The 17,619-nt window shown below is 37.6% G+C and overlaps 1 protein-coding gene across 1 annotated transcript in view; it reads left to right on the top strand.

The window, feature by feature from the left end:
• The window catches only part of Znf318 (zinc finger protein 318), a gene marked incomplete at its 5' end in the record, with an annotated part of 35,747 nt that extends 26,888 nt beyond the window's left edge, over window positions 1-8,859 (top strand). The window contains 2 exons of the mRNA XM_048805729.1: window positions 6,780-6,933; window positions 7,216-8,859. Coding sequence (XP_048661686.1) covers window positions 6,780-6,902 — 123 coding nt within the window. The remainder of the gene's footprint in view (window positions 1-6,779; window positions 6,934-7,215) is intronic.
• Between the last annotated feature and the right edge of the window lie 8,760 nt (window positions 8,860-17,619).

The raw sequence follows: 17,619 nt of genomic DNA, 5'->3' as shown, positions 1-17,619 counted from the left end.
GTAGAGCAGCCCAATTTGCTACTGATTGACAAAGAGGCTGAACAGTCTAAGAAATTGATGACAGGACATGAAACTCTAAGTAAAGTAGTAATTGAAGTAAGTGCACAGACTCTGTCTTCCACAAAGTCAAAAATAGATTCTTTTCCATCAGAAACTAGATCTTTACTCCAGAACCCACAAAATACACCTGGAAAAATTTCTGCCCCAGAATTGCTGCTTCAGTCCCCTGTCAGGTCAAATATATATTTATCAGATAGTCACCAGGAGCAAGGAGTTTCAGCTGGTAGTGAAGAGTGGTTAGAAAATTCAGCTCCAGGTGCAGTTTCCAGAGCTTCTAGGTGCAGAAGCCTCAAACTCAAGAAAGAAAGATCAAAAGATTTTCAAGGTAAAATAATCTGTGATCTGCCTGTTTGGGATGAGAACAAGAAAAGACCAGAGATGTGGGAGAGCCCCGAGAAACCAGAAGTGGAAGCTGTGGAGCTGCAGGATGTCCATCCAGAATTAACAGTGACAATAGAAAGCAACACCTTAGAAGACTTTGAAGCTAAGAATTTAAAAGTAGAGAAGCTTGCTGTCCTGGGAAATCTGGGGAATATGCATGTTGATTTCTGCAATTCTCGGGTAGACCCAGCACATAGATCCCCAACTGCCCTAACTCAGAAAATATGTGAAGAACATTCTGTATCACTTACAGGGTGTAATCCCTCTATCCCCAGTGACTTTGAACCAATCCCATCTTTTTCTGTGTTTCCATTAGATTCTCACAAAACCCTGGTGCTTAACTTTGAGACAGAAACTGAATATAATTCATCTAATCCCAGAAGTGGGAAGATCACTTCTAACATTTTGAAAACTGGTTTTCCTATAGAAAATGTTGACCATGGCTTGAGCCTAGAGGGAACACATCAGGCCCTTGATCTCTTAGCAGGAGGAATGTTGCCTGAGGAGGCAGAAGAAACTTCCCAATTACAGAAGCAAGAGTCACTCAGATTGGAATCAAAAACAATTAGTCCTGCAGGCCTTGGACCATCTCCTTGTCTTCCGGACCTTGTTGACTTTGTCACACGGACATCTGGAGTTGGAAAAGAGAAGATATGTTCTCCCCTCTCTGATCCCGATGACCCTCCTAAGCATAGATCCCTGGAGATGGGACCACTACAGCTAGAAATTCCGAAAGTATCCATCACAGAGGTAGCAGCTTCTCAAATAAATGAGGACAATGAGAGCCCTTTGAATTTGGCAAAAACTCCAACTTCGGCATCCCCTTCAAGGGAGCAGGTAGTTGGAGGCACTCAGGAAATGTCTGAACAAGAAACTGTAGTTGATGCCATCCAGGACCACACAGAATCCAGTGTTCATGACGAAGAATGAACCACCCAAGGCTGCTTATGGATGAATCAAATTGGCTTCTAGAAATCAGATGCCCACATGATCCAGGACTAATTGGCAATCTCATCTGGAACCTACACCAAGAGTCGGCATCTTACAGTAAATGTTTATGGGAGTTAAAAAATTTACCTCCTTTCCTTCCCCACCCCTTAAAATACTGGACAAATCAAGCATTAACATCTATACATACCTGTAAAAAAGTATTTTCTGTTAATTTTTGTTCTTTTTGGTCAAATTGTTTCTCCTACTTTGTCATTAAAGTCAAATGTCTATCCTGGCTCACCACATAGTGTGCTTTGATTGTATTTTGGCTTTGACACTGCCATTTCTGGAATGTGGGGGAGGAGGGAAACAAAGCTGACTTCTCCAAATGCTGTGTTGTATTCCCACCCAATATCTGGGCAGCTGATGAATCTCTGGGAGAAACACCAGAGTTTGCTGAAATGGAAAACTTCTACTGATGAAGGAAGAATTGTTCATCTCTTAGGCTTCCATTTCGATGGGCCTGCCTTATCATTGTTTGAAATGTAGCGTGAGTAGCCCTTTTGTTTACTGTCTACTTCCCTAATTGGCATGTCAATTCCCATGTTTCCCTTACTCTGTTGCCTTTGCTTGAGATGGTCCTGCTAACCCACAAACTTGTTTGGAAATGGCCACAGTAAACAGAAGAAAATCTGGCAGACTCACTTTGAAGATGACAAATCAACAATTGGGTAAGGCTTATTCATGGTTCAGTGCCAGGAACAGATGTTATTGGGGTTTGCTTGAAATGGCCTTTGCTTATTGTATTGTGATCCAATAAATCTGTATTAAATTGTTTAGCAGCCATTTCTGTTCTGAAGAGGTAGAAGATCTGAAACTTGTCTTGGGATTGGACTCATTCTCTGTTCTACAAAACTATGTATCCCTTTCTCTACCTCTCCCTTTCCCAAGTTATTTCCACCATAGTGTGATGTTTTGGGTTGTACATTTTGTTAAAAAGATTAAAGGATTTATGAGTTGGCTTGGACAAGTTTAATTTTATTTTTAATGTGTTAATTTCTTGGAATAAATATGCATTAATCTCATGTTTCTTTCTGGATTTTTGTTTTGAAATTGCACACATTTTAACTTCAAAGGAAAACCAGAATAGTAAACCCCGACTGCCTTATTGTCTGATTCCCACCCCCAACCATTCTTTCCCCCAACTTGTCAGGGCTACTTCATGCTAGAATGTTAGGTTATATAGTATGTGATATTATGCTGCCCAAATTGGTAATGAGAGACAACCGTGATCTGGTATCTTCCTATTGTAAAGCTCGTTATGTACCCTGTGTTGCTTTCCCTGGGCTTTTCTGGGAAACTGAGCTCTCCTATGACAGGTACTTGTTTAGGATGTTCTTGGGAATTAGGTAGTTCAGTTCTCAGGTTGTATTTTTTTTTTTTTTAATTTCTGTCCCAGTTTCCTTCTCATATTCCTATGTTTAATAGTTTGTAATCTGGCTCAACAATAGCTTAAGAGACTTCTCGCATCTATTTCTCTAATGAAATGTAGTATTAGTAATCTTTTTCTATCTTCAGAATTCTTTTTTCCCTATTTCCTTATGTAGAGGGCTGCAGAATTTCTAGATTGAGTTTTCAGAAGCAATTTAATTTTTCTAGAACCTAAGTATTATCAAGTTAGAAGTTATCCTGGCCTCTGTTCTTCATGTTGTGAAAAGGGCACATTTAGATAGCTAGATCCAGGCTGGGGATGTGGCTCAAGCGGTGGTGTGCTTGCCTGGCATGCGCATGGCCCAGGTTCGATCCTCAGCACCACATAAAAACAAAAATGTTGTGTCCGCCGAAAACGTAAAAAAAAAAAAAAATTAAAATTCTCTCTCTCTCTCTAAAAAAAAAATAGATAGCTAGATCCTCAAATACGCCTCAGGTATTTGCCTTGCTGTGATTTTGGACAAGTTGCTTTACCTCACTGTGTCACAGGGTTAGTATGTGTGTATGTATGGTTTTCCTTTAAAATGATCATTATCCCAATCTCAACACCAAATGTTTTCAGGGTCTGACCATCCTGAGTAATATTTCTGAGCCCATTTTTTTTAGGCTGAAACCTAAGTTCAGTGTATTTTTCTGGCCTGGAAGCCACAGATTGACTCAAAAAGATGTCCTTCAGGAGAGCTTGAATTAAGGAAGCTTCAGAGAGATTTATAGAGGTTCTCTCTCCCTATTCTAGAAGGTTTTCTACAGGAATTTAGGGAATGTAAACATTTTAAATGCCTGTTTGTGTTGATTTTAGGCCTGTTCCTTTAGTAAGTTCCACCTCTTTCAGGGGTGAGACAGTGGGGTTAGGGAAAGAGTTGGGAGGTGTTAATCATACGCAGATCTTAACCTTACTCCTTCTCAGAAGGATTCAGAATCTTGTTCTCTATGTTAGGAGGGGAGACTTGTAGGAAGGGAAGAGAAGCGGAACTAGTTCTAATAACACTTGTCATCTCTGTGTAACTTTGGGATTTATACAAGTTATCAGTTTGGGCTTTTTCTAGAATGCTCACTTGAAAATTCTGGAAAAGGAATTAATTTTTGAGTTGAAGGAATGGCATTCTTTGTATCTACCCTGAACCAGCTGAGGGAGAGCTTTCAGAAATCTATAGACTGGGCAGGAAGAGTTGCTGGCTTCTTCCTCTTTGATCAGTGGAATCTTAGTTTTGAAGCTCATCTAGAGAAGACTTGAAAGTAGAGATCTAACCCTGGAACTGGCATCTAGAGGTAGGGCATATTTCTTTTCATTCACTACTATCATAGTACTAAAGAAAGCTTCAACTTAAGAGAGAAGACACCTGCAAGGAATGGGCCCTGATCTTTACGTGTGGCTTATGGTATCATATACCTGTTTTAAATTTCTACAAACATTAGGAATAATTCTTTTTAAAGATAGAGAGGAGAGAGAGAATTTTAATATTTATTTTTTTTTTAGTTTTCGGCAGACACAACATCTTTGTTTGTATGTGGTGCTGAGGATCGAACCCGGGCCGCATGCATGCCAGGCGAGCGCGCTACTGCTTGAGCCACATCCCCAGCCCAGGAATAATTCTTATCTGATTCCCTCAACTGACAACAAATGATTAGCAATTATGTTTAAATGTGGGCAAACTCCTAATTTTACCTGAGTTAACTCATTAAAAATTCCCCTTGACTTTGTGAATGGAGACTTCCTGCTTTATAAACCATCTTTCTCTTATTCATGGCTGTTCTAGTAGGGCATATAATACTCTTTAGTTATCTTTCTGCTAATAATACTGCTGAGTAATATATCGAAAGTATTCCCACCTTACCCCATACGGCTTCATCTCTAAGATAATAAATTAAAAATTAGTTACAACTTTGGTAACTCAGCATACCAGAACATATATGTCTAACGGATTGCCAGGTTCACAGAATGAGTAAGAATGGGGAGGAGGGGTTAGGGAGCTGGACATATAGCACATAGGCCTCCAATAGGCATAGGAAGTGTGTGTGTGTCTGTTTTTTAAAGTAGGGGAGGATTCAGAGAACAAATAGCCTATAACACAATTGAGGTGGTTTGTTTTTGTTTTGTTTTTTAAATATATTTCTAAATCTTGGTTGTCCTCACTTTAACAAAGCTTACCTACCAGGTCCAGAATGAGACTTTAAGCAGACTCTTCACTTATTAATAATTTCTGTGAGAAAATAGACACGCAGAAATAGTTCGGGATTGTGAGCACATTTCTTCTTTATTTAGAGTTTAATTTTGCAATAATGTTTATGTAATTTTTTAAGTAAGATTGTATATACAACAACAGTATCCATCAATAAGCTAAGCATTAAACTTACAATGAAATTCTTTTAAATAATCACCAATATTCCTAATTTCCCCTCAGCCCATATACAGTTTTGGAGAAAAAAAATCATAAACCTGTATGTTTATGTTGTAGCCCTTAACATGGTTGTAATTTTACAATATGTATTCCTTTGATTAATATATGGCCCCCAACTGCATTATAAATTCTCCAAAGCACAGGAAGTCATCTTTGCTTAGTAGTTTTTCATCATTGTATTCACAGTGCACAGTTGCCTGGCACACTGAGGGTGCTCAATAAAAATTCATTCAAAGAATCATTGTAATAGTAGCTTGTTTTTATTAACTGATTGTTAATATTTAGTATTTTACATGTGGGTTAAACTATTAATTGCTGGGTTCCTAGCCCTTCAGAAGCCAACTGTTTTGCTTTTGCCCTGAGTCTTTGCATATAAAACACCATCAATATCAATGAGTTCATGTCAATGATAGCAGTGGTCCCTTTATTTTTACAGCATTCTAGAATAGTAGTTTTCATATGGCCCCCTTTATCCTTCCAACTAGATAAGTATGTTGAAGTTAGTTAAACCCTAAATCCCTCTGATTTAGCCAAAGGAATTATTTAGTATTTTGTGGTCCAACAGCTTCTTGACAGCTCATCAAAATTAAAACTGTCAATTTCATTTCTGGATGGAAACAACTAAAAAAGAATATCTTAGGAGCAATGCTTTTACTTTTTATTTCATATTTTCTGCTGTCAATCTTCTGATCATAAAAATACATTTTATATAAAATATTTTATGCACATAAAATGTACACATGCGTATACACATGTACATAAAAGATGTCATGTTTATGTCAGTAAGGGTTATCTGGTGCTATAGAATTTTAGGCCAGGTTTTTGGATTCCCACCCTGATTTTTTAATTTTTATTTCTATGTATTTAAATTAAAAACTTTTAAAGTTGTCTCTCTTTGTCTTCACTCCTCTCATCTGCTTTCCATTGTAACAAATAGATCCTACTGTTTTTCCTTCAAGACTTCCTAAAATTCTACTCCCGTCAATGCTGGGCAGCATATCTTCAAGAAACTCCTACCATTCTTCTCCCTCTCTTCCTCCTCCCCTTCCCTTCCCTCTACCTTTGTTGAGCTGATTGTGCATATCTGCTAATGGACAAGCACTGGGATCTTAAGTTACATAAATCAAGACACTTGTCTTCACAAAGCTTGTTTTAATGCCAGGTACATATATCATAGTCTCAATGCAAAAGAATGGAAGATAATGCACAGATAATGATTTAAAGCTTTACAGGCTTTTGTTACTTCCATTCTTGGGAGATCAGGTAAGAAAGGAGTTTTGTAGAAAATAAGGGAAATGAGTATTTTTAAGGAAAGTGAATGAGCAGGTTGACAATACAGTTATATAATGGGAGAACAAAAGGTAGAGGAACAAAGAAATGACCATATTGAGGGATTTTCTTTCATCTTCTCTCTGATACTCTGCCCTGCTGAGTTTCCTTCCTATAGCCTACCTGTATAAGAATGATTATGATCACGTTGTTACTGACTCTAACCCACCTATCTTCCTTTCTTTTCAGGAACAATTCCAGAACTCTTCACATTTCCAAAAGGAAGGACTGCAGCAGATATTTCTGCTCCAGAGAATCAGGAATAGAAACCACAAAGACCATGGAAATGTTGAGCGCCCTTGTGGCCAGTAAGCAATCACCTCCAGGGTCTGACTTCCAGAAGGTGGGTATGGTATGGCTGCTTGGGGCAGGAATGGGTTATGGAGAAAGCTCTGTCATTTTAGCTAAGGGGAAATAGTGAGTTGGGTGAACAAATATGTATATATCTGTGTCTTTGTATCAGTAGAGGAGGAACAGGAAAAGAATGGATATAGAGGGTATGTATTTTAGACTTGCTATTATGCACCCATTTAGCATTGAATAAACTATTAAATTTCCATTTAGCATTGAATAAACTATTTTTTTTGAGAGAGAATTTTAATATTTATTTTTTGGTTTTCGGCAGACACAACGTCTTCGTTTGTATGTGGTGCTGAGGATCGAACCCGGGCCGCACGCATGCCAGGCGAGCGCGCTACCGCTTGAGCCACATCCCCAGCCCTGAATAAACTATTAAACTTCCATTTCATTTAGTGCTATAATATTTATGTTAAAACTATGGATTTAATGCCTTCCCATTCTTTCTAGGCCCTATGCCTCAATGTCTCTGGAAAGTAGAACATCTCTTATTTTGGTTCTACCCTCCCTTAATGGACAATTCAAGAATTAAGGTAAAATTGGATATGACCTTAGAGGAATAGGGTATAAATAAGCAAAGGAGATTCAAGGAAGGGGAACAATTACAGAGGAGATATTTGAAAAAAGTCCTGGAATATCAGACAGTTGTCTACCAGATTCCATACAGTCTTTTTTTTAGATGTGTAGACCTTTATTTTATTCGTTTATTTAAATGTGGTGCTGAGAATTGAACCCAGTGCCTCACACATGCTAGGCAAGTGCTCTACCACTGAGCCACAGCCTCAGCCCCTCCATACAGTCTTATTACTTTTCCTACACACATTGAAATATCTGGGCCAGTCACATGGTGCACATGTGTAATCCCAGCAATTTGGGAGGCTAAGGCAGGAGGATTGCAAATTCGAGGCCAGCCTTGGCAGGTGAGACCCTGTCTCAAAAATAAGTAAATAAACAAATGAATAAATAAAGTGCTAGAGATATAGCTCAGTGGTAGACCACCCCTGTTTTCATCCCCAGTACTGAAAAAACAAACATCTGGTACACAGGAACAGGCAAGCATCATTCCAAAATACCAGGGAAACTTCTTACTCTCTATCTAAAATGATGGACATTTTTTTACTCCCTTTTTGTGTTTGGAACTGTGGGCTCAACGACACAGTGGAAAAGAGAACCAGAATTCAGTATGACTTAATTGAATTTTAACTCCTTTAAACTCAGATTCATTTCATTTAAATCTAAGCTGCCCCAATTACAGATTTACCCAGAAAATTCTTAGTTTTGTTCCTGATTTGCAAATCCAATCACTTTTAGGGTCCTAGAGATCTAGTTTACTGCCTAAATCTATGTTCTTGGTAACTTGACACTACAGCTATTTAAAACAACCAAACATACATACAATGTATAACCAAAATCATCAGTAGAATAAAAAGGAAAGGGTAAAAAGTATCTCAGGAGCTCTTGGTACTGAGATTTTTATTAGTTAAGGACTACTCATTCCTAAGGCATGACCCTGTAGATGAAGCAATGGAAAGCAGCCTGGTGCCAGGGCTGCCAACGCTTTGTCACCACCACTTTCTCTCCCTTGTTCCAGCCCAAGATCTGTTTCTCACCGTCTATCATATACCTCTTCCCAGGAACAATCAAGAGTGTTGGGCACAAGCTTTCATTCCACGCTCTACTCCAGCCCCTATTTTTCTACTTATATCTCAATTCTCTAGTAGTATCTAAAGTCTATATCTAAAGTATACTGATCTGGGGAGTGGGTGGGGGGAAGAAAACATTTTTTTAGTAGTGTTTTCCTCTTTGGACTTCCTTGGTATGCAGGAGTTCACGTGTATTATGAATGATGAAGTATTTTAAGATTTTTATTGAAATATGATTCATATAACATTAAATTTTACATAACATAAAATCCACCATCTTAAAGTGTGTGATTCTTTGATTTGTACAATGGTTGTACAACCATCATCACTAATTCAGGAACATTTCCATCACCCCCCCTCCCCCACCAAAAAAAACATGTATCCATCAGCAGTATGCTCTGTACTCTAAAGCTATTCCCAAGACAGGTAATCAATAATCTGCTTCTGTCTCTGTGGATTTACCTATTCTGAACATTTATATAAATGGAGTCATACTATATGTGGTCTCTTGTGTTTAGCTTTCACTTAGCATAAGGTTCTCAAAGTTTACCCTTGTGAACTCCATTATATTTTATGCCTGAAAATATTCCATTGTAGGGATATGTCATGTTTTGTTTGTACATTAGTTGATAGATACTTGAGTTATTCCCATTTTGGGAATATTGTGAAAAATGCTGCTTATGTCCATATACAAATTTTTATGTGGACATGTCTTGTGGGTATATACCTGGGAATAGAATTGCTGGGACCTGTAACTTAAAAAAATAAACATTTATATTAAAGTATAATGTTTATATTTTAAAAAGCACACATGACAGTTGTCAAGTTCAATAATTTTCATAAGTAAACATACCTGGGTAACCAACACCAATCAAAAAATAGAAAATAAGCCAGGCATGGTAGCACATGCATGTAATCCCAGTGGCTCAGGAGGCTGAGGCAGGAGGATTTCAAGTTGAAGCAAGCCTCAGCAATTTAGCAAAGCTTTAAGTAATTTAGCAAGATACTGTCTCAGAATAAGAAATTTTAAAAAGGGCTAGGGATGTGGCTCCAGTGGTTAAACACTCCTGGGTTCAATCCCTGGTACCCCCCTGCCCAAAAAAAAGTATGTGGACTGGGGTTGTAACTCAGTGGTAGAGCACTTGCCTAGCATGTGTAAGGCACTGGGTTCTATCCTTGACACCACATAAAAATAAAAGTATTGTGTATCTATAACTAAAAAAAAAAAAGTGTGAGCTGGGTGTGGTAATGCATAACTGTAATCCCATCGACTCCAGAGGCTGAGGCAGGAGGATCACAAATTCAAGGAGGCCAACCTGGGCAATTTAGCAAAACCCTGTCTCAAAAAATAAAACTGGTTGGGGAATATATCAGTGGTAGAGCACACCTAGTTTAATCCTTAGTAGCACAAATGCACATACGTACACATTAACACACACAAAGAATATGAGTGAGGAATGGTGGTGCATGCTTATAATCCCAGCAGTGCAGGAGGCTGGGGTGAGAGGATTGCAAGTTTGAGGTCAGCCTGGGCAATTAAAAAGACCCTGTCCCCCAAAATAGAAGGGACTGGGGATGTAACTCAGTGAAGAAAAACCAAGGTTCAATTCCCAAACCAACACACACACACACAAAAAAAAAAAAAAAAGAGAGAAAAAGAGGAAGAAAATGATCAAAACCCCTGAATCCCATCTCAACTATTTCCAGTCACTTCTTGTCCAAATTGTAATCACTATTACTGCTATCACAGGTGTATTTTTTTTTTTTGCCTTCGCTAAAAAAAGTTATTATAAGGAAAAGACACAGCAAAACAAAGCTAGAAGGTGGTAGGGGTGAAAGATATGGAAAAATGTAATCATCAAATAATCTGCCCAAACTTGGATACCTGCCTGTTGATTTGGCTCTTAACCTCATCTGCCTTTCCTGATTCAAAGAATCTTGCACCTAGCAGAGCTGGGCCAGGAGCCCCATTTCCCAATCTCTCCCCTTCCTGGGAGTTTGGGAGAGGTTGTATACTTCTCAGATTTCAAGACACACAAAGTAGTATGGAGAAGGGGAAGGCATTATATAGCCCTTTGTTTCAGTGCCTTCTCTGTGCCTGTGGAGCTGTTCTTAGCCCCATCCCTTGGTATTTGTTGATGCCAAAGGCACAAACCCCATGGAACTGGGTTTACTTAGGCAGCAGTACACTGAGCAGTGAGGTAGTGTTGATGAGGAAGTGAGCAACATCATATTTGGTGTAGAAGCTGGCTAGGAGATAGAGTATAATAGGAGAGATGCTAAGGAATTTGTGGGAAGACTGGAGCCCTAGTCCATCTGCTCCCAATGTCAGTTGTCAAGCTTTTCCTTGATCAGGGGTCTCAAAGGGTGTCCCTTTAACTGTATGTAAGAAGACATACATTGCCTGCCAGCTTTGGGAGCACATCCGTCTAGGGGCGCAGCGCTGGTTCCTCCACCTGTGGTCTCCAGGTAGTAGCTGCCTCCCAGGTGTGTTTTTAATCAAAGTACAATTCATATCATAAAATTTGTGACATTTTCATCATTACAAAATAAAATCCTGTATACTTTAGGCAGATAGTCCATGTTCCCACTTCCCTGCAGCCCCTAGCAGTCACTAATCTATCTCTGTGGATTTATCTATACTGGATATTTCCTACAAGTGAAATCGTAATAATATGTGGCCTTGTGTCAGTGTTTTTTTCACTTTAGCATTAATGTTTTTAAGATTCATCCAGATTGTAGCATGTAGAAGTGTTTCATTATTTTTATGGCTGAATAATATTCTGTTGTTTGATATACTGTAATTTGTTTATCCATCCATTTGTTGGTAGGCATTTAAAAAACATTTTTATAGTTGTAGATAGACACAATACCTTTATTTTGTTTATTTATTTATTTTATGTGGTACTGAGGATCAAACTCAGTGCCTTACATGTGCTAGGCAAGCGCTCTACCACTGAGTCACAACTCCAGCCCTGTTAGTGGACATTTGAATGTATCCACATTTTGGTTGTTGTGAATTATGCTGCTGTGAACATTTATGCATAAATATCTATTCAATTCTTTTCAGCATATACCTAAAAGTGGAATTTCTAGATATATGGTTATTCTGTTATTTTTTTGTGTTTAAGGGATGGAACCCAGGGCTTCATACATGCTAAGTAAGAGTTCTACCACTGAGCTACACCCCCAGACCTATTGTTTAACTATTTGAGGAACTGACAAATAATTTTTCACAACACCAGAACCATTTTACATTCCTGCCAGCTGTGTTCAATGGTTTCAGTTTTTCCATAACACTTGCTATTTTTCTTCCTAAAATATAGCTGTTCTAGTATCTCATTTGTGATTTTGATTTGCATTTCCCTAATGCCTAATGATATTGAGCATTGTTTAATGTGACTTTGGCCCATTTGTTTACCTTCTTTGGAAAAATGTGTTTGGCTTTTTTTTTTTTTAATATTTTTTACTTGTAGATGCACACAATATATTTATTTTTTTAAAGGAAGGAATTTTTAAAAAATATCTTTATTCTATTTATTCATTTGTATGTGGTGCTGAGGATCAAACCCAGGGCCTCACATGTGCTAGGCAAGCACTCTACTGCTGAGCTATCGCCCCAGCCGCATATTTTTATTTATTTTTATGTTGTGCTGAGAATTGAACCCAGTGCCTCACACGTGCAAGTTGGGCGCTCTGCCACTGAGCTACAGCCCCAGCCCTGTGTTTGGCTTTTGCCCATTTTTTAAATTGGGTTGTTTTTTTGTTGCAGAATTGTAAAAATTATTTACATATTTTAGGTACTAGATCTTTATCAGATGATTTATAGCTATCTTTAGGTTGTCTTTTTGCTTTCTTAATAATATCTATTGATATACGAAAGTTTTAAATTTTGATGTAGTCTTATTTATTTATTTATAGCTCATGGTTTTGGTGTCATAATCTAAGAATCCATTGCAAAATGCAAGTTTATGAAGATTTACATTCCTGTTTTTTTTTTTTTTTCTTTTGAGATGGTCTCGCCAAATTCTCCAGGCCAGCCTCAAACTCATGATCCTCTTACCTCAACCTTCTAAGTAACTGGGATTACAGATGTGCAGTACCACACCCTTCTTCCTATGTTTTCTTCCAAGAGTTTTATGGCTTTACTTTTTTTTTAGATTGTTGATTTAGTCTGAGTTAATATATGTGAGAGGTAGAACTCTAGCTGCTTGTGCTGCTTTTTTTTTTTTTTTTTTGGTACCAGGGATTGAACTCAAAGGCACTTAACCACTTAGGCACATACCCAGCCTTTCTTATTTTTTATTTGACACAGGGTCTCACTAAACTGTTGAGTCTGGCCTCAAACTTGGATTCTTCCTGTTTCAGCCTCCCGAGTTGTTGGGATTACAGGATGTACCACTGCACCAGGATAGCTTCATTCTTTGCATGTGAATATCTCAACACCATTTACTGAAGAAACTGTCTTCTTCTTTGAATGGTCATAGCACCCTTGTTGAAAATCAATTGGCTACAGATACATGGAGTTTTTCCTGGACTTCCCATTCTGTTCCATTAGTTTATGTCTGTCCTAATGCCAGTACCACACTGTTTTGATCACTGTAGCTTTGTAGTAAGTTTTGACATTGAGAAGTTTAAGTCACCAACTTTCTTCTTTAAGATTATTTTGTCTATTTGGGTCAACTGCAATTTAATGCAAATTTAACATTTGGCTTTTCCATTTCTGCAAAACAGGCTTGGAATTTGGTAGGGACTGCATTGAATCTGTAATTTGCTTTGGATAATACTGCCATCTTAACAATATTAAGTCCTCTAACCCATGAATATTAATGCCTTTCTATTTATTTAGGTCTTATTGAATTACTTTTAGTAGTGTTTTGGGGCTGGGGATGTTATTTAGTGGTAGAGTACTTATCTAACATATATGAGGCCCTGGGTTCAACCTCCAGCACTGCAAAAAAAAAAAAAAAAATCAGCATTTTATAGTTTTTGTGTATATCTTTCACCTCCATGGTTAAATTTAGTCCTAGGTATTTTATTATTTTGTATGCTATTTTAGTGTAATTGTTTTCTGATTTTCTCTCAAATTACTCATTGAAGGTGTATAGAAACACAACTAATTTTCATGTTTTAATCTTTGCTGAATTCATTTATTTGTTCTAATAGGGGTTTTTTGGTTTTGTTTTGCTTTGGTACCAGGGGTTGAACCTACTGGTGCTTTATCACTGAGCTACATTCCCAGACCTTTTTATTTATGTATTATTTTGAGACAGGGTCTTACTATATTGCATAGGACTTCACTAAATTACTGAGGCTGGTCTTGGACTTGTGATCTTTCTGCCTTATCTCTTGTGTTGGGATTATAGGCCAGTAACTGGATCTGGCTTTGTTCTAGTAGTTTTTTTAATGGTTTATTTGGGAAATTTTAATGATTGATTGATTGGCACTAGGGATTTAACTCAGTGGTGCTTTTACCACTGAGTCATTTCCCCTTTCCTATTTTATTTATTTAATTATTTATTTACTTACTTACTTATTTATTTTTGAGACAGGGTCTCACTAAGTTGCTGAGGTTGGCCTGGAACTTGTGATTCTCCTGTCTCAGCCTCTCAAGTCACTGGGATTATAGGCATGCACCACCATGCCCAATTCCTTAGGAAATTTTAAACACATAGGATCATGTCATCAGAGAATAGGTATAGTTTCACTTCTTCCTTTCCAGTTTTGATATATTTCTTTTTCTTGCTTAATTGCTGTTCTTAAAACTTTCAGTACAATATTGAATAGGATTGGTGAAGGTAACGTGCTTGTCTTGTTTCTAATCTGAGAAAGAAAATCCTTTTTTTGTTTGTTTGTTTGGTTTTCTTTGTACTAGGGATCGAATCTAGGGTCTTGCGCATGCAAAGCAAGCATGAGCTACCACTGAGCTATACCCCCCAGTCCTTTTCTGATTTTGAGATAGGGTCTTGATAAGTTGCCCAGGCTGACCTCCAACTTGCAATCCTCCTGCCTCAGCCTCCAAGTAGCTGGGATTTATAGTCCTGCTCCATCACACCCAGCCAGAAAAAAAATTTGTTTTTTCCTACTGAAAACTATGTTAGCAGGTTTTTCAAAAATGTTTGATACCATGTTGATGGCTTTCCCTTTTATTCCTAGTCTCTTGAGAATTTATGAAAAAGTATTTTATTTTGTCAAATATTTTTTATTTGTCAATTGAGGTGATCATATGTGTGTGTTTGCTTTTTCTTTCATAATGTTAATGTGGTGAATAGTATTACACTAATTGGTTTTTACTGTGTTGGACTACTACTCTTAAATTCTGGGGATAAATCCTACTTGTGTATAACCCTTTTAATATGCTATTGGATTCAGTTTGCTATTATTTTATTGAGGATTTTTGCATCAGAAGAAATATTGGTCAGGCTGGGGCTGTAGCTCAGTGGCAGAGTGCTTGCCTAGCATGCGTGAGGCAAGGCACTGGTTTGATCCTCAGCACCACCTACAAATAAACAAATAAAATAAAGGCATTTTGTCTATCTACAACTAACAAAAAAAAAAAAAAAGAAAGAAAGAAAGAAATTTTGGTTTATAGTTGTTGTTTTTTTTTCCCCCTGTGGTGTTTTTGTCTACCTTTGGTATGAAGGTAATGTTCATCTTATAGATGATTTAGAAGTGTTCCCACTTCTGTTTTGGAAGCATTTGAGTACTCAATGTTAATTCTTCTTTAAATGTTTAGTAGAATTCACCAGTGAAACCAACAAGTACTAGACTTTTTCAGGGGAATTTTCAATTATTGATTCAATCTCTTTACTTGTTATAGGTCTATTCAGATTTTCTATAGCTTTTTTTTTTTTTTTTAAATCAGGGATTTAACCACAGAGCCACATCCCCAGCCCCTCACACACACCTTTTTGTAGTTTTAGATGGACAGAATGTCTTTATTTATACGTATGTGGTGCTAAGCATCAAACCTAGTGCCTTGCACATGCTAGGGAAGCGCTCTGCCACTGAGCTACAACCTCAGCTCTCCCCAGCCCATTTTTGTATTTTATTAGAGACATGGTCTTGCTGTGTTGTTTAGGGCCTCACTAAGTTGCTGAGAATGTCTTTGAACTTGCAATCCTACTGTCTCAGCCTCTAAGCCGCTGGGATGACAGGTATGCTCCACTGCACCCAGCTCTCCTTATTCTTGAATCTGCTTTTTAAATTTTTGTGTTTCTAGGAATTTGTTCATTTCATCTAGATCTTTCAAATTTGTTGGGATAAATTTTTAATATTCTCTTATAATCTTTTTTATTTCCTGATGGTTGGTAATAATGTCCTCACTTTTTTCTTTTTGTTGTTGTTTCTGCTAGGCAAGTGCTATACTCCTGAGTCCTTTTTATTTTTTTATTTTGAAACAGTTGTTTTTATTTTGAAAAAAAATTATTTTTTTTTATTTTGCCTGGCCTTACCTCAAAATTGCTATCCTCCTGCCTCAGCCTCCCAAGTAACTGAGTCATGTGCCCAGTACCCACATTTTCATTTCTGATTTTAATTTTGTTTGCATATTCTCTCTTTTTCTTAGTCCAGCTAAAGGTTTGTTCATTTGGTGGATCTTTTCAAATGAAAAACCAATTATTGGTCATTAACTTTCTCTAATGTTTTTCTGTTCTCTATGAAAAATTTCATTCTTTTACTATTTTGTTTCCCCTTTAAATTTTTATTTAGTTTGCTCTTTTTCCAGTTTCTTTGAGATGTAAAGTTAGATTATTATTTGAGATCTTTATTCTTTTGTAAAGTTAAATGTTTGCAAGTATAATTTCCCTCTTATACAGTTTTAGTGCATCCCATAAGTTTTGAAATGTGGTTTTGTAAAGGCTGTACCTCTTACTCCTGTTGCATTGAGGATTTGATTTCAACATGTGAATTTATTGGGGAGAGGGACGCAAACAAACATTTAGATCCTAGCAGTTGGTGAAATTAGTTCATTTTTACATTTAAAATGATTACTGATAAGAAAAGGCTTCCACCTGGCATCATGGCACAGCCTGTAATCCCAGTGACTCGGGAAGCTGAGGAAGGAGGATTGTGAGTTCAAAACCAACCTTAGCAAAAGCGAGGTGTTAAGCAATTCAGCGAGACCCTATCTCTAAATAAAATACAAAATGAGGCTGGGGATGTAGCTCAGTGGTCAAGTGCCCTTGAGTTCAATCTCCGCTACCAAAAAAAAAACCAACTAGATTTCCACAATTTTGTTTGTTTTCTATATGTTGTCTTTTTTTTTGTTACTCATTTTTCCTTCCATACTGCTTTTTTTGTTTGTTTCTATAAGATTATCTTGAAAATTGTACGTACAAGAAAATATTTGGACTGGGGTTGTGGCTCAATGGTAGAGTGCTCGCCTAGCATGCATGAGGCACTGGGTTCGATGCTCAGAACCACATAAAAATGAAACACTGATATTGTGTGTCCACCTACAACTAAAAAATAAATATTTTTTTTAAAAAAGAAAATATATATGTAAATCTATCTATAGTATCAGAACTTTACACAACACTACAATTTTTGTATACAAGAAGAAATATCTATGTGTATAAGTGTGCATGTTGTATTAATCAGAACCCTTTTGGTTGTGAATATCAGAAACCCGACCTCAACAAGCTTAAGAAAACAAAGGATAAGGGCTGGGGTGATGGCTCAATGGTAGAGCACTTGCCTAGCATGTGTAAGGCACTGGGTTAGCTTCTCAGCACCTCATAAGTAAAATAAAGGTCCATTGACAACTAAAGAAAGAAAGAAAACAAAGGATGAGGGATAGTTTATTGGCTTAATAACTAGGAAACCAAATCGGAGCTAGATCCAAGAGGTGAAAGATGTCATCAGGAATCTCTCTTCCCTAGTCCCTCAGTTCTGCTTGGCTAAGGAGGTCTCTCCACTTAGAAGTGAAGTAATCCCTGCAGTCTCAAGATGCCATAGTCCAGCTGGGCACACTGCTACACATCTGTAATCCCAGTGGCTCAAGGGGCCGAGACAGGAGGATTGGGAGT

This window comes from Marmota marmota, unplaced genomic scaffold, assembly GCF_001458135.2.
Source record: "Marmota marmota marmota unplaced genomic scaffold, marMar, whole genome shotgun sequence".
NCBI lineage: Eukaryota > Metazoa > Chordata > Mammalia > Rodentia > Sciuridae > Marmota > Marmota marmota.
The sequence above is the reverse complement of the archived record's forward strand: the minus strand, read 5'-3'. Positions and strand labels throughout refer to the sequence as shown.